General features: G+C 37.1%; 4 protein-coding genes across 13 annotated transcripts in view; 2 read left to right on the forward strand and 2 right to left on the reverse strand.

The window, feature by feature from the left end:
* Positions 1-1,435: 1,435 nt before the first annotated feature.
* Positions 1,436-8,589, reverse strand: LOC124308507 (uncharacterized). 3 transcript variants are annotated; one of them, XM_046771276.1, is made up of 4 exons: positions 8,395-8,589; positions 3,332-3,445; positions 2,343-2,518; positions 1,436-1,684 (listed from the first exon to the last, which is right to left on the reverse strand). In XM_046771276.1, exons 1-4 carry the CDS (start codon positions 8,531-8,533, stop codon positions 1,595-1,597), a joined length of 519 nt encoding a protein of 172 aa, XP_046627232.1. In that variant the 5' UTR covers positions 8,534-8,589; the 3' UTR covers positions 1,436-1,594. The 3 variants fall into 3 exon arrangements, with proteins under 3 accessions (XP_046627232.1, XP_046627233.1, XP_046627235.1); XM_046771277.1 differs by lacking the exon at positions 8,395-8,589 and adding an exon at positions 5,320-5,643; XM_046771279.1 differs by lacking the exon at positions 8,395-8,589 and adding an exon at positions 3,558-3,689.
* Positions 8,590-10,948: 2,359 nt separating this feature from the next.
* LOC124308508 (NPC intracellular cholesterol transporter 2-like) lies at positions 10,949-14,673 on the forward strand. Its single transcript, XM_046771280.1, has 3 exons — positions 10,949-11,239; positions 12,204-12,508; positions 14,183-14,673. Exons 1-3 carry the CDS (start codon positions 11,152-11,154, stop codon positions 14,261-14,263), a joined length of 474 nt encoding a protein of 157 aa, XP_046627236.1. The 5' UTR covers positions 10,949-11,151; the 3' UTR covers positions 14,264-14,673.
* Positions 14,674-14,849: 176 nt separating this feature from the next.
* The window catches only part of LOC124308510 (uncharacterized), a 50,965-nt gene continuing 43,427 nt past the window's right edge, over positions 14,850-22,387 (reverse strand). The window contains exon 4 of the mRNA XM_046771285.1: positions 14,850-15,600. The gene's annotated coding sequence lies outside the window, so the exon portion shown is untranslated. The remainder of the gene's footprint in view (positions 15,601-22,387) is intronic.
* LOC124308504 (nephrin) overlaps positions 17,607-22,387 on the forward strand; it is a 155,063-nt gene continuing 150,282 nt past the window's right edge. For 5 of the 8 annotated variants that reach the window (XR_006909008.1, XM_046771266.1, XM_046771264.1 and 2 more), the window contains exon 1: positions 17,608-18,476. Coding sequence is in view for 7 of the 8 variants with exons in the window: in XM_046771266.1 (XP_046627222.1) it covers positions 18,380-18,476 (97 nt within the window). In the remaining variant the exon portion in view is untranslated. Of the gene's footprint in view, positions 18,477-22,387 lie in introns of all 8 variants that reach the window. The other 3 variants (XM_046771268.1, XM_046771269.1, XM_046771270.1) reach the window with 2 other exon arrangements.

A 22,387-nucleotide genomic window follows, 5' to 3' on the forward strand; every position in this document is an offset into this window, starting at 1 on the left:
ATTTTTATAGTCAATGCGCGGAGTTGGAATTTCATTCCTGGAAATTATTTGTCCATTTTTCTTTAATTCTTTCCAATTTTTAACATTCAGCATTTTCAATAAAATCATAGTAATATTTATATAAAATGTCGCTCCGAATTCCCAGACGCAACTTGTCAAATTTCACCTTCATTTTCAACTCTTGCTATTAAATATGGTTATTTTACTTACAAACGGTTAGACTGAAAATGAATAAAGAGACGAATAAATTATAGGTAGGTACGTGAAAAACGATGGCAAATTTTTGTAGTAACGGAAAAGTAGTGAGACTTTCTGGAGAGAGCAAGAGAGAGAGAGAGAAGGGGAGAGGAGTTTGCGCGATATCCGTAACTGATCGGAAAATCTTGATGATCGATAGCGTTCGCCCACCTGCGCTGATTTTAATCTGTATGATTTCTGTTATTTATCTGGGTTACTGATAAACGCTGCGGCACGATGCATGCGGTTAAGTTTGACAAACGATGAGTAATTTATGTACGTGAAATTAACGTACTGCGATACAGAGACGAGTTTGTCAAATCTGCATATCTGCCTGCACGTGCACTTTAAAAAAACAAAAACGCAGGAGAAGCGAACACCTGCAATTTGGATTGTAAAAATTCTAGATCCACGATTGTTTTTTTTTTCTTTTTTTTTCGATTTCTTATCTTTTTTGGTTAAATTAAACCGATAGGACGACGATAACAATGATTGCTTGACGAATTGCATTTAAAGTTTGAAAATCCGTTGAAACTATCGTATTGTAATAATTGATGAAAATGGAAATCATTTTTCAACCTTAACGCAAAGCGTTGGAAAAAGGTGGCGCAAAGGAATTAAAAAATAAATTTAAGAATATTAAAAACGCTAGATAAATTTCGATCGTTGTCTGAGTATTTTTTCAAATCTTTTTCTCTTCCGTTTCTGTGACGAAATTTAATCGTACTAGATTAAAATCATCATCGTTTCGTTAGAATTGTCGGAAATTTTACTGCATGCAGGCCTTTGATTTTGCCTTTGCCATTGTTTTGAATTATCAATTAAACAACCAGTTGGCAAGTGGTAGTGAAAATTTGAACAATATTAATTTTGTCATCTTTGGAGGAAGTCGACGATAAATACTTGCCTATAGACGGTTACTTACGCAATGCCGACTCAAGATCATTGTTTAAACAATCTACATTGTCGGCGACTCACTGCGAATGTTGGTAAAACAGCGAGCCTTACCTGCTGCTGTAAGTAACACAAAGTTGCTTTCTATTTATCGTCAGTTCTTGATATACTTGAACAGTAGGGCAAAGCACCGGCATGTGAGAGAATTTTAGTAAGATTAGAAAAATATTAGAGCGTCGTTGAAATTAGTAGAGGTCAAAATTTTGATGAAATTTTTAGGGGGAAAAAAAAACGAAGCGTGAAATTCATTTTCGAACATGTATATTTACCAATTTTACAGACATTTTGAAAATAGGAATGAACAGGGAGAAAAGTATCGAGGAAAGGCGACAGAAAACAGCTAAAAAATTGCAAAAATAGTAGAACAGAAAAATTGAAAAGTTGATTCGATTCAAACTTGAGATCAAGCGAGCGTGAAGATGACCGTCAATTTGTAACACACGAGCAGCTCATGGGCCGAATTTGTCATCGTCCACCAGAGCGTCCCACGTAACTGAAATGAAATTGGAAAGGAGAAAAGGAAATGAATAAGACGCCGATGAAAGGGGGGAAAAATAGTAAAAAATAAATCAACTTGGTCAACCCTTTCAGTCACATTTTCTTTTTAACGTTCCTTGCGAAATCCTGAAATTTTTTGCATTCTCAGGCAAAGAAAGACACAAACTTTGGAACGATTAGAATTTTTCGTGAATGTATTTCGTTGGCGGGGAGATTTGACGATCAACGTATACTAAAAATGCTTGAAATTTATTGATCGACAAACAGAAATCTCGGAATGATGGTTAGATATACAAGATTCAATGCAAAGGGGTAGTTTTCATCCTCCTTAGGGGTGCGTATAGATAGTATTGGGGGTCCCATCTGTTCTCGTCCTAAAATCGTACTGTCTCAAAGTAAATATTCGCATGGATCTCATTCAAGAAGACTGTCCAAAACAATGTTGATAACTCACCCCGTTTTAACCCTATTTTAAGGGTTGTTTTTAGTTTTCTCAAACTTTTGACATCGGATTCGCATTCAGCGTCGAAATGTACACAGGGAACGTATAATTGCACTTCCGTGCTAAAAACCAAAAGAATGAAAAAAAAATACCGAAATGCGTGACTGAAAGGGTCGAAGCTTCGGTGAAATTCGGCAAAGCTCAAGCTCACCGGCGGCACGTTGTCGACTCTGACGGCAGCTTGGTATTTCACTCGTCTCCCATTTTCCAACCGACAAGCGTTCGATCCTTGGACCGCCGTGCAAGGGTCTGGACTCACCTGAGCCTGCAGTTGGATCGAACTTACCACGAAATAGACATTCTGAACGAGTTCCTCAGAATCGTAAGCTGCAATTTAGGGAAAATTATCCACAATATTCAATTTGGCTTGTTAGAGGAGTTTCTTCGAAGCTTGACATTTTCGGATGATTTTATCGCGAGGCAATCCAGGGTGGCAACGCATCTGGAAAATCTGTAATGCCTGGAATTGTCGGGGGATTTTTAATTTGCTCGTGGAATGGATTGAAAGTATTAGTTTTTTTATCTTGGGAATTAGAAATGATTTTTTCATGTAACAAGTTTAATTCTTTTTCATCGTGAAAACAAATTGGCTTGAAAGTGACTTTTTTTTTTTTTTTGGGTACTGGATAATCTGGAAATGTCATGGAATTTTTTCTTTTTTTTTTTTCAAAAAATTTTTGGCCACCCTGGAGATAGTCTTAAAAAAAAAATTACGAATAGAAGATTCGTTAATTTCGAATCACTTCCAAACGGTTAAAAACCTACTCATAGATTCGCTAGGTTTCACTTTACGATGATTCATTTTATTCGAAAGATTATTATCTAAAAATTCAGTGGAACAATTTCTTATCATTATGCGTTGGCATTGTTTTGAAGATATTTTCGCAGATTAATAATAACAGTGATCTGACGAACACTTAACTCGCGATTGTTTCTTAATAAAACGAAAAAAAAGGCTGCGGAATATTGACAAACCGTATTTTCAAAATCAGGAAATTAAAAAACAAAAAGTGAACAACATTTACGCCAATTTCAATTTCGAGTAATAAGTACAAGCGGCTGCTAAGCTAAAAATAATAGAGTTTTAAAAATAATCGATTATTTTTCGTGATTCCTAGTAAGGGGTGGATTGTTCAATACCTGTCCCTTGGACCAAAAAATTGGTCGTGACGTTGACCGTTGATCCAATTACGATTCGGCAAGGATAGCTGGAGCAGTCCGACACCTCGATGCTCTCCAGATAGTAAATCGAACCTGTTGATCGGATTGAATTATCCAATAAAATTATTCGAACTACGAAGCGTTTTTGTTTTTTTCTTCTCTTCTCAATTAAAAAAGATTTATTTTATTCTTTTTCCATACATACGTATTTTCAAATCCAACTTGTTTGAGAAATTTGCGAAAATATTTAAAGAAACTGTTATTACTGACTTGTATTTATTCATTGTTATATATTTTCTCATCTAGTCGTCTGATCGGAATTGAGGTTTGTTTTAACGAATCGCGATGCAAATCAATGATTTTAATTATCGATACTTCGGTATATTCTACATAGATAATATACTCGTATTTCTCTGTGCATTATCTTGAGCGATTATATCGGCACGCGTGGTCTCAATTATTATAATTATACGAGATAACTACTATCGTGACGCAATAACGGGGCTTAGCGTTCGCTTGGAGTTTTCTTTTATGTTTTTTTTTCTTTTCTCTTTCTTTTCTTATTTTCTTTCATCCTCTATCCTTCAGTTTATCCAATTCGTATTAGTTAATCTTTCCACGCTACGATAAATGAACAGGGATATCGAACAGTCGGTATTGATTTAAATTACCGCGAGAAGGTGAGAAGTAGTATTAACGAAAAGATTGGAATTGCAGTATCTGTCATCGATGTAAAAAAATGTTTCAAACATTTCCAAACGACTGAAACTTTTGATCATCGAAACGATTAAAAACAAACGTGCGAAAAAAATTGTTAACGAAGAACGAAATTAATTCGACAGACGTTTTTAAGCATTTCCAATCGCGCGGTGAATACATTGTGTTATTAATCTTTTTTACATATAAATATGTACGTGTAAAGAATTTGTCGATGCAAGCGATTGCGGTTTTAATCATAATGTAGCGATTTCAATCCGCCTTGAGACGTGACATATATCAATTATCGTTTCGGACAGTGATTTCGCGTGTAAGCGATTTCATCGAAAATTCCTCATCGAGCAATAAGCTATCCGCGCTATATTCTATCCAACGCGATCGCCTATCGATTATACATAGCCGATCGGATCGCATTAATTGTCACTTTTTATTTTTTGACACGCGGCGTGACGAGGTATTATATATACCACAATGTAGGTGTATATAAATAAAATATGTGAGAAACTTGACGGAGAGAATAAAAGCGGTTGATTGTCTCTCAACCTTCACGACGTTGCGAATAATTATACGTATAATTTGTCAATGTCTATTGAGTATAAATTGTACGCGATAATTGATCGGAATTTCGGCCGCGAGCGAAAACGTGACGGAAATTAATGTTGATTATCACCAACGTCTGTTTTCGCGAAAACGAAACGAGCGGATGGGATAAACATGAAACCAGAAGAGTAAAAGAGAATTTTTCAAATTTCGAAGCAATTATCCGTGGGAATGAAAATTTGAACGTTAAAATTCGATTCCGTTATTCACATCGTCGTGAAAAATCTTTTACATCCTACTTTGCCGGGTTTCACGGTTAACGAAAACGGAGGGTATGAAAAATCGTGACGATTCTTGCAAATGCGTTAATATAATTATAACAACGTATCGAAGGATTGATTCATGCATTATTTTCGATTGAAATTATCCAGAATCGTTTCCTTCTCTGATTTTTCTTTTACATTTTCATTCAACGTAAATTTTTTACTCTATTGCAATTTATAGAAAAAATACACACACAAAAAAAAAAAAAAAAGGTTAATTTGAATTTATCAAATTGCGCAGTAAGCTTGTTGTGTTCGTTAATTGAACGAAGAGTAAATGTTTCGCGAATTCAGTCACATCTTAATTAATTTACCGTGTAATAATAATAATGATATATTCACTGTTTCCCATCCGAAATAAAATTTAATCTTTAACAATTTACTTACCACAATCCTCAAACGGCACGACGCTAGCTGCTACGGAAATAGCATTTGTCGTTAAAAATGGGACAACCGAAAGGAAAAATATACACTTGATAATTAGCTCGGCCATCGGGACGCATTTATATATATATGATTGAATCGATTTCGGGAAAATATATAAACGGGGATTGACTTCGTCGTATAATCAAATTAACCGGTATCACCAATTTGCACTCTGTCTATGCCTGTGTCTAAATATATTTATGTGTGACTGCTTGTTTGTGTGTGTGTGTGTGTGTGTGTCGAATAAATTATTTCACCCGGATCGAATACCGCCGATCGAATACCAGATTTATCAAATTTCTTCACCCTTATATCGTCTTTCGATGCGACGGTTCTCAACCCGACCGTCCGGCGATCACTGACAGAACAATGCCGGCATCCTTTGTTCCGCTCTTTTATTTCCCTAAATCGTAACAAGCGATTTGAATATATTTTTCATCCCGTCATTCGCAATTTCTTTATACACGGGGTAAAGTTTTTTTTTTTCTCTCAACTCTGCGTCGAATTACATAATATTATATGTTTTGGTTGTCGGTTTATCTCGCTTTTGTGTTTTTTCTCAAATTTTTCCCACCTTCGATTACGAAAAATGTTAAATCTTCGTTTGTATTCTTCTTGTTTGTTTTTAACTTTCAATTTCTCGATGATGTGTCATTTCCTCTTTATCCGCGTACACAGAATTTTCGATCGAACAAAATTCTAACGATCGCTGCGATGAATTCGATTAAATAAATATCGCGGATGAATATCGGAGAATAATTGAAGTTTTTTTTTTTTTTTTTTTCTTCTCTTCCACAGATTCGCGAAATTTTTGTGATAAATTTCGATATTTTGAAATAAAATGACTAAAAGATTTACCCGTATGATCATATTATGATATTAGAAAATTGCGATACGCATGCGTCAAATACAATAATATTGTTTCGACGTCTCTGATTGATCGATCGATTTGGCAAAAGTGTCATTCATATTCCGAAGCGATAGGCATTTCCCTCTACTTATGTTATATCTCTATAATAATATATGTATATATACACATATCTGTTGAAATGACGCCGTGATTATTGCTATAGAAAAATTAAATCACGCTGATGCATTGCCAGACGTTGAAACGATCGGAATTTATTAATCGGCTAACACGATCTAGTCTGCTACTCAATCTGCGACTCTGATTGCCACTTCGTCTCTCGAATTGTGCCGGCGATACTTTTGCTATCAAAAATATCGTAACTCGTTTATCGATGGCGATTGGCTGTTTTCCTTACCTGATTGCTCCTTTTGCTTTTTTCGTAAATCGCGAAGCCGAAAGTTTTTGCGAAACGCATATTATACGCGTGTACGTATGTATTATACCTATTATAAATATAAAGGTAATATGCAAAAGTTGCTATCGCCACGATGTCACGGGTGTTACGTAAATACGTAACTTGAGCAAATTGAACACCGGTCGGATTCCCGGGGCTTATTATCTTTTTTCACCGTCGCGTTGTTTTCTTTCTTTTCTTTTTCATGCCTGGCCAAGTTACGAATGATGAAATACGAGCGGTGCAGTTACTGATAATGCTGCTTTTGCAGAGGACACAATGGCGTGGTATAAGTGTGGAAAAGAAAAGAAAAGAAAGGAGAAGAATCGCGAAATTCAAACTTGTGGACAATTTATTATATCGATTAAAGTGCCGATGTGGATATGAAAACCGTTTTTTAATTCGCAGATTTACGTTATATGTATATACTGTTAAATTTTTTGATCGATTTCTTACCGATCTAATGACTTACGATCGAGATATTTTATCGACAGGTATCGTCGATCCTGGTTTTTTGATTCACGGATCTACGTTATATCACACCGATCAATTTTTCGATCGATTTATTACCGATCTACCGACTCACGACAAAGATGTTATAACGACAAGTATCGTTGATGCCGGTTTTTCGACTCACAGATTTACGTTATATATATTGTTAAATTGTTTGATCGATTTCTTACCGATCTAATCACTTAGGATCGAGATATTTTATCGACGAAAGTGGCAAAATACATTCGAAATATATTAACATATATCAGTTCAGTCCAACGGATCAAAACACCAGCAGGTATCGCGTGAAAATCTATTCATCATACGGAAATGAAAATCGTATTTCCGGAGGCAGTAGCAACAACTTCCGGTCGAGGAGATACGCGGCCGCTCATTCGCAGCCATCTAACCGACGCACGTGTGCATGTCGAACGTGTCGTACGTTTAGATGGCAGCTTATTAGGTACACCCGGTGCACCGGAGCAGTCAAGGTGATGCGAGATGAAAAAAACTCCAGGGGGAAATTATTTAGAATTCACATCACGACTAACGACGCACCGCAAGTCACGTTCCCTCCGGCTGTCCTCGTCTTTCAGCTATATTACACGTTATTCGTTCCTCTTCCGGTCTTCCGACAAGCGTAACGCTAAGACGTGACAGCTTTTGTTTTTTCCGCCGTACAACGCGGTATCGAGGAATTTCGAATGGGCTGAAAAACGGACCCGAAGAACCCAAGACATTTGACGCAGGGAATAAACGATTGTCAAAAGTGCCGGTGAAAAATGGTAAAAATTTAAAAAAAATTTCGTCCATTACCGATCGTACGGAATTTTTAACTGGTCTGTTCGTTTAAAAAATTTACACGGGTAACGGTTGTTTTTTAATAGTATTAAGATGAAGAAAGGACAACGACGATTTAAAAATCACGATTAAAAATGACGAATAATTGTTGAAAGTTCAAAGAAAAAGTAAAAAAAAGAAAGAAATAAACAAAGTCAAGGTTGATTTGTTTGCCGGTGAAGTTTTAACATTTGTGCTCACGTTTTTTCTTCCTTGACGTTTCTTTATTTTTTTATTTTTTTTTATTTTTCGTCGTACTTTCGTTATCATTGACCGAAACGACTTTGCAATATTTCTGCTCCGCACCGCGTGCGGTCATTTTGCAATATGCGTATAGTTGAATAAAAATAATGGACAAATCTGCAAGTCAGTCTATTTGCAGTAATATCGTAATACACACCTGCAGATTCTGGCGGCAAGGTCGAGTTCGGAATAAAACTGTCAGCATGGTTTTTAACGATATTGACAAAGGTCTGAGAGGCTTGTACCGCACGTATGCCTACAATAATGTATGCGCGAATACGTAGGTGTACACACATGTGGAATGTACATGATACGCGTGACGTAAGCGCTTGGCAATTACACAGTACGGCAAATTAAATTCGCGTCGATGCTCGTGCACAGAGCGCTCTGACGAATAAAACGATTCCCAGAGTCTATGGCGTGCAGTTTAAATGAAATATACGGATTCCGATCGTTGGATTTATGCGCCGGAACGCATAACGATACGTTACGTACGAAACAAGATGTAGCATTAGGACAATTGTCTCCAATTCGGATTGAGAGGGGATGGATTTGACGAATGCTGAGTTAACACCGGACAGCGAAAACGGTACCGAAGACTTGCGTAACTCGGCTGATGCCTGGTGACGATGGTCGGTGGAATAAGAAAAATAAGACGAAGAGGGGAAATTAATTCTTTTAATGCGTACAGTTTTCCTCGCAGTCAGATTCCTTGAAACTTTTGGGTGCAAAGGGGGTCTCGAAGTCGCTGGTTTGAAAAATGGGGTCGGATCTGAGAAATTGTCAAAATTTGAAATAGCGGATCTAGTTTGAGCGAATAGGATGAATTTTTATATTTTCAGTCCGTTGTATCGGATCCGCTGTTTTGAATTTTCAAATTTCGACGTAAATCTTGAATGAAAGATTCAAATAAGGTATCTCATGTATGAGACGCTGTTAGAGTTGTTACAGAATAAAAATCGTAATGGACGAGAGAGAAAAAAAAAGACATAAAAAAACAACAGGATAAACGATCTGCTCGTAAACGATTATTAAACGGTTTGATCGGCGTGACGATGGCCGAGTAGGTTTTATAGTTTTTGCATTTTCATGCCGATCGCTGCTACCGTTGTTGCTGGTGCAGTGGAAAGTTTCGCTTTTGAGAATTGTTTTCGTTGCAGCACCTGCAGGACACGTGTTGTTCTTCTTTCTCATTTTTCTCCGTCGTCACCGTTGGTCATTTCCCCATTGGAATTTTACAAATTGGTTCACGTGAGTAGTTCACTTTCAGTCGCTGTTGATCTTGGCAATTTTTTTTCATTACCTACATAATAATTGCTTTTGGTCGACAGGTATAAAAAACGGAGAAAGAAAGAGAAGAAATGATGCGAATGAATCGACCGATCTTTGTCGATTTTTCGTGTCGAGAACAATCGATCGGTAATCGATAGATGAAAATGATTCCTGTATAAGTCGGTGCGAATGTTTTGTTTGCCACAAAATTTAGTACAGATGCTAAATCAGCACCGGAAGACCGTGTTTTCTCTTGTTTTCCAGAAATTTATGTCAGATTCTCAAATGGTATGTGAAATTTATTCAAAAGAAGTTGGGATTCCTTGTAAGTTTTTTTTACAACGATTATTTACGTAACAATTATCATCCAGAAATTTCCGGATCGAGTTTCAGAAATAATTTAAGAAGGTTTCACAAGACTCGTGAAGAGCATTCGTATCAGGGTACAGTAACGTGAACTTTGCTCTTTAGTGCAGGCAATTGAATAATTTTCTGTACCCAGAACGGAAAACAACGATCGGCAGGAGAATTATCAGACCCACGGTGACCTCTTTCGGTATACTTGATATTCGAGATCACGGTCTCACCGACTGGTCAACACGTTACGGTAGCGGGTTTTTCACTCCTTTATTTTCAGGTTTTTCCGCTCTACTCGTTCCTCGAATGTCCGATTAGTGTGCGGCGCACGATTATACGGCAAATGAAAAGAAAGAAAGAGAGGAAAAATATTATAAAGATATTTTAACGAGTTCAAGCCGTAATGTATTTTCGTGGCGAGTGCGATGTTGAGTTCTTTATTACGCCGATTTCAACGCGTGTATCGGTAAACACCTGGAATGCCGCGTCATCGATTAACGATCTCTGACAAATAAGAAGACGTGGGGAAGACTGTCGAAAAGGAAGAGTGAAGAGATTCCCTTCAAGTTGTCGCTTGACCTCGAATCGAAATGAAGTTGATCGGTATGGATGATCGAATGTACATGATAGTTGTGATGTTACGATCGAAAAGTGAATAGGATGGGAAGACGAAAGCTAAGACAAGCGTTCGAACGATACGGTTTGCTTTTTTTTCTGGATCTGTTGCTGCCGATACGCCGATCTTGAAAAATTTTCATCATAACCGAATAACTGCTTCTAGTCTAGAACAAGGACGGAATAAGATAAAGAGAAGATGACGAGCAGAGAAAACAATCGACCGATCTTAGCCGATTTTTATATAGCCGAGAAGAATCGATCGGTAATCGATAGATGAAAATAGTTTCGCTGTAAACACGACGAGTAATCCTCGCTCCACTTCGCAACGTATCTGTAATTCTCAGCGAACCGATTTCCCACCAAGCGGAAGAAGAGAATCGTGTCTCGTTTACCGGTGTGACGGATCGGTGTGTGTTTACTACCACTTTTTCATCCTACCTAGACGGGGTTCCATTTAGCCGTGGACTGTCCAGGTCGCCTGTCAGTCTTTGGTCAAGCCTGAGAGCCGTTAGTCGACACCGAGAGACTCGAGCCGCAGTCGCGATCGGTTCGGTTTCTCTCGAATTTCAACAGCCGATCGTTCATCTTCCACCTCGTAATTCGTGGAGCAAGTCGTTCTTGCGACTATACCGATTTAAACTGCCGATTGTGCTTTGACGCTAACATCATGATAAGGGAAATATTTGTGCTAATTTTCGTTGCGTGTTTCACCGCCGATTTCGCCGCCGCAACCGAAGTTCTCGATTGTGCTACCGGTCCGTATAATATTTTATACAGTTATTATATTATACACATTATACTCAATGACCAAGAAACGAGAAAGTTCGATGATATGATCGTTTTTAAGCATTCCACAAATTACAAGAAAATTCATCGTGCAACTGATTGCTTATGCTTTTGTTATTAAGCTCCCTTGTAGCCCTTTGCGACATTTCAAGGGGATATTTTTTGTTCTACAGATCAAACTAATCGGTCGACCTGTATTTAATATACCTGTACGTATGTCAGCGGTTTTATGTCACGTCCTTTCACTTTTCGTCGAAACAATTTCCACGGCGTACCTAATATGGAATTAAAAACCAGAACAATTATAAATACAACCGACTGACATCAATTATATTTGAAAATTCTATGTTTTTAAACTCTCAAGTGTTCAGAAATAGATGTTCAGAATTTGTTAGTATATCGTTAAAATTGTCGTACTGCGTAATGTTATTTAGCGATTCTAAATCTTTTCATTCTTATTTACCCATAATTACGTAATTTTGTGCATCGTTTCTTTACCATTTTACACATTTTTCATCAACCCTGTGGCTGCCGTTTTATCGTATTTGCTACAATGACAAAACAGCTGTTATTTTTTTTTTTTTAAACATCTTCAATTTCAATTCAAAAATCCCAAAATAATTTGAAAAATAACCAACGCGCTCCAAAAAGTTTTCCACTGAAGAATTTCATTTGAAAAAAAATAAAAAAAATTCATTCTGGTATGAAAATTGAAAAACTCTATTTTAAAAAAAGTCTCATATTTCGAACGTAACAGCTTGGCCGTTAAAGGGTTAATTTAGTATCTTTTACATATCTGACACGATCACCTCTGTGGAAGGTTGGTGGCTTACAATCGGTCATTTTACAACCGTCTCTGGTTTACAATAAATGAAAATAAATAAATAAATAAATAAATAAATAACCAAAGTGTTCCTGATTTTTTGCTTTCAGGCGAGCTTGACAAGAGTGGCAGGGCAGTTTCGATATCGAAGTGCGTCCAGCCGCCATGTTTGCTGAAACGAAAGACGACGATTGACGTCGAGCAGCATTTCGTGCCGAACAGAGACGTCCGTTCCTTGACGACGAGCGTCAACGCGAACGTCCTTGGAATTCCGTTGCCCTTCGTCGGCGTCGACGGATCCAACGCCTGCAATCTGATCTACAACACCGACGGATCGAAGGCGAGCTGTCCGCTGGCCAAGGGCAAGGAATACGTGTATAAAAACAGCTTCCCAGTTCTCCAAATTTATCCAAAGGTGGGCAGTTAATACGTCCTTAAAAATCCCACGCGAAGAGATTGGTTTTTTTTTTTTTTTTTTTTTTGTTGGTTTTATTTGATTTTTTTTCTTTACCTCGTTTAATACCAAACGATAGTATCTTTTATTCGAGCGAAGAAACACTTTTTTCGAACGATTTTGAGGTGTTTCGGAAATCGAGTCGTGTTTTTTTGTTTTGTTAATAATTGTACACAGTAAATAGCGGCGATCGATTTGTCACAAGCTTTTACCCCAATTCCATACAATTGACATTTTATTTGATATTCGGTGTATCTTGAGAAAATGGTAGAAAGAAAAAAAAAAAAAAAACGATTGTACACTGCAAAATCGAAAGCGTTAAATTTGACGATCTATTTTCATAGACTCGACGAAAAATTACTCGAGGTATCGTATTACTTGTACAAAATGATAAATTTTTTCCCCGATTTCAGGAAATTGATATGGAAAAAAGAATTTAGAAAATTACAAGTGAATTGAAAAAAAAAATCTGCCCTCAATGTTTGTTCTGTTTTATTTTTCTCTTTTTTTTTTCTTTTTACCGCAATTATTCAACGATCTTCCGAAGCAATGAACAATTCGAAGAAAAAAAATAAATAAAAGTCCCAAGTATGCACGTTACGCGCGGTTTTCAAATTACTCGTTTTCTACGGTTTCGACGTGATAATGCTAAAACACTGTCTCGTTTTTTTTTTTTGTTTGGTAATTTATTTATTTATTTTTTTTTTCTGGGCCGCGAATCTCTCGTTAAATTGTAACTGACATGATATTTCAATTCTTCAAAAATATAAACGTTCACAGCGTAATAAAATCACGCCACATTGCCAAATTTATTTACCGATTGCTTTTCACCGTCGCTAACCAATCGTGTTTTATTGTTTTTTACTTCTGCGAAATTCACCGTCACCGACTTTCACTCTTTGCGTTATTACGAACTACCTTCGGAATTACACATACAAGCAGGCGCAGAGGCAAATGTGAATACAATTTATTACGTTACAGAGTCGTTCATGGACCGTGCAGCGAGGCGTACAACGAAACCGGTTTTTAGTCCTTACATAACCATGCCGTCCGTTGTTATAATTTTTTTTGTTTTTCCTAGTTTTTAATGCGTCTTGTTTTTTCGTTCGCTCCTAATTTCGTATTTTTTTTTCTTGTACCAATAAACTGTCGGTTTCACGGTTCAAACGATCACGTTTCAGCTTTAGGCTTATACGTTTGAGAGATAAACTATGTCCGGGTTAAAGATCCGGTCTCGTAACGAAGTAGAAAGAAACGAATAGATGAATCAATTAAAAAATACGTGAAAAGCAAATTCAGCTGCGCGCGCACGTGTATCCATCATGTAAATTTTCGCTGTTTATTATCTCCGAGGCGGTCGTTTCATTTTTCATTTCAAAATTTGTATATTTTAATCTTGTTATGTAATGCCAACATGGTAATTAGAATAGATGTAAAAAAAAAAAAAAATTATAATCGTCATGTACGTAAGACTCGATTAACGAGTTGATGGATTTTTTTATATTCAAGCGTCTCGCCTATTCGACAAGGTTTTGTTTTTTAACGTTTTAGTCCAATTTGAACTTGAACGTTAAATTTATCACATCTTGAGCTGATTTTTTTAATTTAATTTCTACCTTCTTCGTTTCATTACAGCTCGTCCTGAAGGTTCACTGGGCTTTGACCGAGGGCCAGGAAACCATCGCATGCTTCGAAGTGCCGGCGCAAATAACGTAATGCCAAATTCACAAATGTAGCAATCGTCCGCACTGCATTCACCGGTAATAATTGTCACACAGTTGTTGGCGTTTTTAACATTACCATTACATTTTTTCTCCATTTATACGAAATGATATTCTTGCAACGTTTTCTTTTGTTAATTTTTTCATTTTTTTTTTGTGTATTTTAATATTGGATAATGGGTAAAAAAAATTTGAAACAAGGGACAGAGGGGGAAAAAAAAGATCCCATGAAATCCCATCATGAATTTTCTTTTCCTTTATTTATTTATTTTTTTTTTTTTCAATCTCACCATCACAGATCTATACGTAAGTATCAGTAATTTTTATTACATACCTACGTGTAATACAATTATAAAATGTTATAGATGTGTAAGGAAAGTGGAATAAAAGTTTGTAAAATTTTCACCCAAGCCCATTACAGCTTAACATTTCAGTCGATAATTGATTGATCATAGATAAAATTGGATACTTATAGATCGAATGCAACGTTAGTGAAATTTTAGTTGAAAAAATTCATTCGCCTATAAGTTTGTATCATTTTTTTTTCACGATCTGCTTTACCATCGCTGGATCGAGATAGATCGAAAGCCAAGTGAGATACGTCGGTAAATTAGCCAGGCTTAGTAAAAAAAATTTAATCAAAAAATTATCCAATTGTTAGATTTTCCGGACTCCGATATCTGGAATAAATCGAAATGTATGAAATCGCGAGTTTAAAGAAGCGCAAAGAAATTTGCGGCTCGGATAATTTTTTGGACGCTCTTTGAACTCTTCGGTGCAAGTGCACCCGGTTGCCCTCGGTATAAAAAGTTGTCAACTTTTTAAAGTTGATATCGAACTCTGCGTTTAAGCTCTCAGCACACGAACCGTTCGACAATTTACCCCCTTGGAAACTGTAAAGATTTTTTCATCAAAAAGCTGCGCATAAATTTACTTCCGAAGTGCAGCAAAGTTATTTTTGATTACATACGATTTTTAAGATAAGCGTAAAGTTTTTTGTTTGCTTTTTCCCCCACTATATATGTGAAAATGACTATTTGACGACAAGTCAACGTGAAAGTGAGAAAAAAAGGGTAAAAATAGTTATAAACAATTAATTTACTCGCTGAATCAGCTGAGACAATTTTGCGGATAATTTATCGCGTGTAGGTACGAAGTAAAAAACTTATCCCGCTTTCAAACGAAAGTCGATAATTTTTCGCTGGCTAGTAAGGCAGGTTCGTACGGATGATGCTTGAACATCGACAAGTGGCGCCGTCAACGTAAAGCTCCGGAACTGTCGAGTCACGTGTCTGATTATTCAAGTTTACTCACCGACCAGCAAACTGAAAACTAACAAATGTTATAGTCGATTAATTATATATTATATATATAAGGTGTGCAGAAAAATTCTCACGTGAAATTTTCATCAGGTAAAAATTATTTCATCGTTCGATGTACAGTTAAAATTTACTAAAAAAAAAAAAACATCAATCGCGAAGTTGATCTTCGTGTGTCGTGAACTCTTCCACTGACTTGAAAAAAAAATTATCGCTATTAGATTCCGATTCGGAAACGATGAAACTTTGGTTTGAAACATGTTTCTCGAAAATATTTCATTCTCGAGTTATTCGAGTTTATCGATTCAAATGCCTCACCCTGTACACACTTTCGTTTATTTATTTATTACGATATGTAATATATAGGAATTTTTTTCACATCTCTCAAACTCTGGAAATTCACTCAATGCTCGAAACACACGCGAAACGAAGCAATCCTCATTTCGATTTTACGACCGGACAGGTAAACACTGAATATTACGACGTAGATTCAGTCGCGTCTGAACTCGCAAGCTTCGAACCACGGGTCGAAACACATCGCGATGTGTTGTCTATTCTTCGTGCGTAGCGTGAAGCGTTTGTTTTGTTGTGACGGAAGATTCGTCTCCGTTGTAAAGTCTGCGCAAGTGAATCGCACGGGATGTTCGTTGAACTTCGAATCGAGATGCCGAATTTCGTTGCTTCGAATGATTCCGAAAATTCTTTCCAAACGAATTTGATAGAGGTGATTATTCGCTTTTGTAAGGCTTGTCACGTGACTCAGGTAACGAATCTCGAAAAATGCGTAACAACAAGTTTCAAAACAACCTGTCGCATCGAATACTGTAATGATAGGTATACAGCGTGTAGAAAACTGTTCAACTGTAATTACACACCTTTCTGTTATCAAACTTCGACGCTCTCTGACCTGAATCGACTGATGGGATGGATTGTTTATTTTTATACGAATTTGACTCCTGTTTTCTCCGATAAAGTGTGAAGGAAAAAAATTTAATCAATTCAACGAAGACACACTCATACTATGTTTTATTTTTATTAAAACGTGGTTCGAATCAATACAGCGGGAACTCGATTAACCGGACAAATTTGTTGTCGTTAGGCATTCTGATCATCGAAAATCCGGATAATTCAATGTACGAAGAAAAGCGATTTTTGTACATACGTATTATTACGTAATACAATAACAATGCTGGGTGTTTATTGGGAACGACAAAGATAAATTAAAATTACCAACAACAATCAATGCTTGTTGAGAAATTATTAAGAGATGCATTTTCGGGCGGGGTAGTTCCAGTTCCGACATGTCCGTGCACGCATGGATTCGACTTGTATAAAGTTATTCGATCGCGGTTGGAAGTCCGGATAATCGCGAATCCGTACAATCTCCACTGTGGTCGAAAAAACGATTGTTTCAAATGGTTGATCAATCATGTTGATTTATCGATTAATTGAAAGAAGTCAGTTGGGTAATCGAAACCAACAACAGCGTCGTAGTAGAAAAAAAAAATCACATAAAATCAATAACATATAAACAAATAGATAAATTATTCCTCCAGATTGCCTGGTGCGATGATGTGAATTTTCTATAAGATAGTAACGCCAATAGAATATAAACTATATATAATTAAAACTGTATAACAATAAAATACCCAACTAAAAGTTGAGCCTCAATGGAGCCCCGGATCTAAAAACTGGGATGCTCATTCGGAAACATTTTTCAGTACAATGCGCTTAATAGTTTTCCATACGTTTGTTAGCTAGAGCTTAGGTGAAAATGCGAAAAAATTGAGAAAATCGTTTTTCAATTATTTGAAATTGATTCAGAGGGTGGGCCGGAAAAATTCGTCAACACTCTAAATAACGACAAACCTAACGCACAGTTCGATCCGGCAGAATATTTTCACCGCGGAATTCTACTCTGTCTCTCTCTCTCTCTCTCTCTCTCTCCCCCCCCCCCCTCTCTCTCGCCCCTCCCTCGGGGGTTGGCACCCTTGGCGCCGCGTAGCGTCGGGACGCGAAGCGTCGTTGCCGCCTTATCTGTCTCTCAGTGCGCCGTCCGCCGCCGGCCGAATAACTGCGCGATCGGAATCGAGTCGCGGGGCTGCGATTTAAACGCCCCTCTTTTTCCCGCCGGTAAACAACGAAGGCGCGAAATCCCGCGCGCGCCAATTTTCTTAGCCCTTGGAAAAATCCGGACGATTGTTGAAATAAGATCGGTGAACAGAGGGCAAGTTTATCGGTTGTGTTCTCTCTCACTCTTGGTATTTGTGCGCTTTTGTGAATGTCGCAAATTACTCTTGGAAAGTAAATAAATTAACAAATAAAAACGAATTTTCTGTTACTTCGTACAAGGTGTGTTTAAAATGTTTTTACTCGTTTAGTTTCGTGGGAAAATCGTTGTTTTGTACAGAGAAATTTCAGCAGATAGTTGAGTAACGGTAAAATATGCAAAAAAAAAAAAATTAAAATATTCATACTCTACGAGTAAAGGAAACGATGAAAGAAATTTGTCGCGGAGAAGAATAAATCAACTGTAAATTTAGTGATTAGCAAATGAAATTGTTTGTAACAGAGAAAAAATAAAGAGAAAAAGAATATTCAGTTTCAATCGTAGGTACGATAATACGTTTTGAAGATAAGAAAGAGAAAGCACTTTTCGCTTCGGGGTGTATAATTTGAAGGTTCGTGTTGTGAAATTAGTAGTCGGGAGTGCGGTATTTTGTGAATGTGCGCGCGTGTGTGTTTCGTTGAGTTTTTTAAAATACTTATTCGGAAAATTTACAAATAAAATCATGTGGTGGGTGATTATTATACCGCTCCTTGGACTAACGGCCATCGACGCTGTTGTATTCGCTGCTCGAGTCACGGGGAGCTCGCCTCAAAAACTTGGTGAGCTTATTGATACGTAATTAATACTTTCGGCGAATGTTTGCTACGTTTCAACCGCGGTGATACACTTAAATCCTTCTTTCTTGCCTTTCTTGAAGTAGAGCTTATTCGAGCTTTCTTCACTCCTTCATTTTTTCAAACCTTTTTTCTTTCTATTCGAATAGCAGTTGAATTCCGATTCCTTCACTTTGACCTCATAATTATCGTTGAAGATGAAAGAAATTTTATCGGAACACAACGAATTGAATATATTACAGTATCAACAATAATCTCAGCAATAACATTAACATACGTTAATCATTAATGGATATTATTGCTCGAATTTATCCAGTTGGTACACGCGAAAGAATATTAATCAATATCCCGGTAAAGGTTAATTAATCAATATTGACATAATTGTAGATGTGTAACAAAAATGCATGTTCATAGATTTATCAATGTTAGTTTCACTAAATCTGCTAATAAACTTTTTACAAATGAAACAAATCAGTTATATGTTTGTTTATGTAAACAAATGCAGTGAGGATATCCTCGTCGAGTTGAAATTTGCATTGAAAAAAATCTACGACATAACAACCAACATCATACAGAATTCAAATTCACACATTTTTCGTTATTAATATTTAAATTCAAAACTCACCCTCTCGTCGTCATATTTCCCCGTTTCAGTTTTTTGCTATTAAAAATTCTTATCCCCGGATTTCTTTTGCTCGTTTTTCTCGATCAAATTTATTCCTCCCTTCTTCCTCGGCAAACTTTTGCGCACCTCAAACCGCGACAACTTTCAACCCTGAATTCAGGGCATCCCTCATTAATAAACGCAACGCCATATCGGTCGATTATGACGCATAAAACCTCGCTTCAACATTTTTGCCGTTTTTTGTTTGGTTTTTCAAAATTGAGTAACGAGTCTTCGTCATCGATTTTACTGTAACTAATTTTTCTACGAGCCAGGCCGAAGTTATCACCGTTATCACCTAACGTTATTGTAATGATTTACGTTTCTTAAAAATCGTTATTCCGTCTGTTATAAATTAAAACAAGTCAAAGCGGTAATTCAAATTTTCAACACTCAACCACTTCGATACAGTAATTTTTTTCATATCAAATTCGAGAAATCATCGAATTTTTTCTCCATGCTGAAACTTTTGCGACTTTTGAAATTTTTACCGCGATCAAATGTCGCCGAAATCTCACCCAATTCGAGTATACAATTTTCGTCACCTAGACGACCAATTGTGAGGATTGACACGCGCGAAATTGAATTTCCCCGATTCTGGAATATGTACGTATATGGTTTGCATTGTCAGCAAGCATTCGAGAATTTCGTTTTCGTACACACTTTTTTTTTTCTCTCATTTTTTTTTTTAATGTTTTTAATACCTACGGTTGCGAAATCAAATCTTTTCTTCAATACAAAATTCGCAGCTTTGATTTCAGTTGCGGAAAATGCAAATCATATCCACACGCGCGCACTCCACGTACGTAAAAGTAGGAGAGGAGAAGAAACAGGGCGTCTTTGGGTACTTTTCGGTTATTTACTTTGTCGCAAAATTGAATCTGAAAGTTGGCGTCAACCCCCCAGGAGCCCCTAAGAAAACGCCAGGTTTACCTTTCGGTTTCTTCCCCATCCACGATTAGCCTCCTATTGAATGAAAAAAAATTGCAAACTTCCCAGTCCGCCTTTTCCTTCCTTTTCCTTCGCTGAAATAACGCAAATTTCATTATTACTTTGCACTTTTTTTCATATTGTAGTTTTCCGAATGTTAAAACTGTCTTTTCTTCCCCTCATTTTTACCGGCTATAAGAAAAACAAACCGGGAAAATAACTTTATCGCCATACTTTTTACCGTCGTGAAAAAGTAAGAGTCTGTCGGTTTGTTTGACATAATTTCGTGATCATCTCAAAAATGGCGGAGTAAAAAATCTGAAATTGATAGGATTTGGCAGACAAATGAAAAAGGTTTGAGAGAAAAATTATACGTTTGTCGGTAAAACATGGAGGATCGATTTACTTCCGGTAGAATCGGAAGCTCAAATTAAACGGGACAAGAAAACTTTTCATGCCCATCATTTGATTGTAAAATCCTGTAGTTTTTTGGATAGACCGACAGACGGAAATTTTTCAAAAATTCTGTTTTTCGGATTCCAGAGGTTCGAAAACGCAGATTCTTCCCAATCAATTAACAATTATTGACAACTTATTTTTTAATAAAAGTAAATTACAGCCTGTGTTGCTCAGGGACAGCTTGGCTCTAAATTAGTGAAAGAATTTTTAAAATCTGTTCAGCAATTCCAGACATCACCTTCCGCATAAACGTACGTAACGGCAATCCAGGTCGGGTGACAATGAGAAAAAACGCGCACGAAGGTTATGAAAAAAGGAAGGGAGAAACGGTTGAACAAATAACGGTCATTTACTCCAATGGCACGAAACGGAAAATCCATGCACGTGTGTATCTTTAACCGCAGCAGTTAGTCGAGTCGAAGCTTTGCTGCAGTTTTTCTCCCTCTCCCTCCTTCGCCAACCTTCGAGCTTTATTCGCCGCATGCACTTCGCCCTGTCGCAGTAGCTGCGGTATGAAATCGAATGTGTGGTTTGCACGACTGCGGGATACGTAATAATTTCACATGCGTTTATGCATGATATAATTGGGGGATTCCATGCGAATTCAATCGACGTCTGAACCTTCCGTCGAACCCTCAAGGTCGAACCGTCTTGATAGTTAATCGTTACGAAATTTATTAACACACTGCAGGTAATTCATGTCTTGACTTATTACACGCACGCATATTTTACGATGTATATATTATTCGATTAAGGGTTTAAGCCTCTTCTTTTCTCTCTCTCTCTCTCTCTCTCTCTCTCTCTCTCTTTCTCTCTTTCTGTATAGGCGTAAACGCGTGCGTATAAACATGAATCATCGCTCTTTCGGGTACTATCAATTTCGGCGTTAGCGTAAATTGAGAGTTGGGCCGGAATTAGCTTCCTTTTTTCGAGGAGGGCTGACCACGATGAGTAAACGCGCGCCTCGCAGGATAACCATCTATGTATATATATACATATGCGTAACATTTCGATTTATCGTTCAATCTATCCACGTATTTACCTTGCCAGCCTACGTTTACCGAAATTCAAACTTCGTTTGTACGTAACACCATTTTCACCTATTTCTGACAAGAGCTGTAACAATTCGAGGGAAAACTAAACGGATCGCAGTTATTTATTGCCTTAAAAAATAAAAAAATAAACCATACGAATAGCAATAAAGAAAAAAAGAAAAACGATCAACCAAATAAGATAACAAATATCGAAGGATAGGAAAGCCAGACTTTTGATCGACGACGAAAGAAAAGAAAAACACTTTTTTCGCGTTCCTGAATAACTTCAAATCGAGTTTGAATCGTCCTCTAAAAAAAAAAAAAAAAAAAATATATATCGACGTAGGTACGTAGAATATGTAAAAAGAAATAGGAGCGTGAAGGAGGGACTCGACGTCTATTCTCTCTATATAGATACACGTTATACATACATATACGGTATATGTGTGCGTCACATAAACCTGCCTGCACCTTTCTCTAGCCACTCTAACGCACCGCATTAAGCCCGACCCCCCATTCACCCCCCTTCACCCCCATAACATCAATAAAATATCAGCACTGGGAATCCGGAATTGATACTTACACCCCGTGTACGAACCTGGAATGAATTTTTTATAAATCTCTCATGCACACCTGTCCGCCCTTGTGTAGGTATACCTCGCAGTCATATTTCATACTTTATAATAATAACAATGATGATAATAATAATAATAATAACAATGGCAATAGTCATAGATTTGTCTGTATTAACAAGGGTGATCAACTATTGTCGCCGAAAAAGTAACGCTGGAAGTATCAGCTCGAAGAAG

This window comes from Neodiprion virginianus, chromosome 7 (genome assembly GCF_021901495.1).
Source record: "Neodiprion virginianus isolate iyNeoVirg1 chromosome 7, iyNeoVirg1.1, whole genome shotgun sequence".
Lineage (NCBI taxonomy): Eukaryota > Metazoa > Arthropoda > Insecta > Hymenoptera > Diprionidae > Neodiprion > Neodiprion virginianus.

Coding starts and splice junctions, on each gene's coding strand:
- LOC124308508 (XM_046771280.1), top strand. CDS start 11,152: ATGATAAGGGAAATATTTGTGCTAATTTTCGTTGCGTGTTTCACCGCC. Junction 11,240..12,203: donor AGTTCTCGATTGTGCTACCG/GTCCGTATAATA, acceptor TTTTGCTTTCAG/GCGAGCTTGACAAGAGTGGC. Junction 12,509..14,182: donor TTCTCCAAATTTATCCAAAG/GTGGGCAGTTAA, acceptor GTTTCATTACAG/CTCGTCCTGAAGGTTCACTG.
- LOC124308507 (XM_046771276.1), bottom strand. CDS start 8,533: ATGTGTGTACACCTACGTATTCGCGCATACATTATTGTAGGCATACGT. Junction 3,446..8,394: donor CTTGCCGCCAGAATCTGCAG/GTGTGTATTACG, acceptor TCCGATCAACAG/GTTCGATTTACTATCTGGAG. Junction 2,519..3,331: donor TTTTTTGGTCCAAGGGACAG/GTATTGAACAAT, acceptor CCTAAATTGCAG/CTTACGATTCTGAGGAACTC.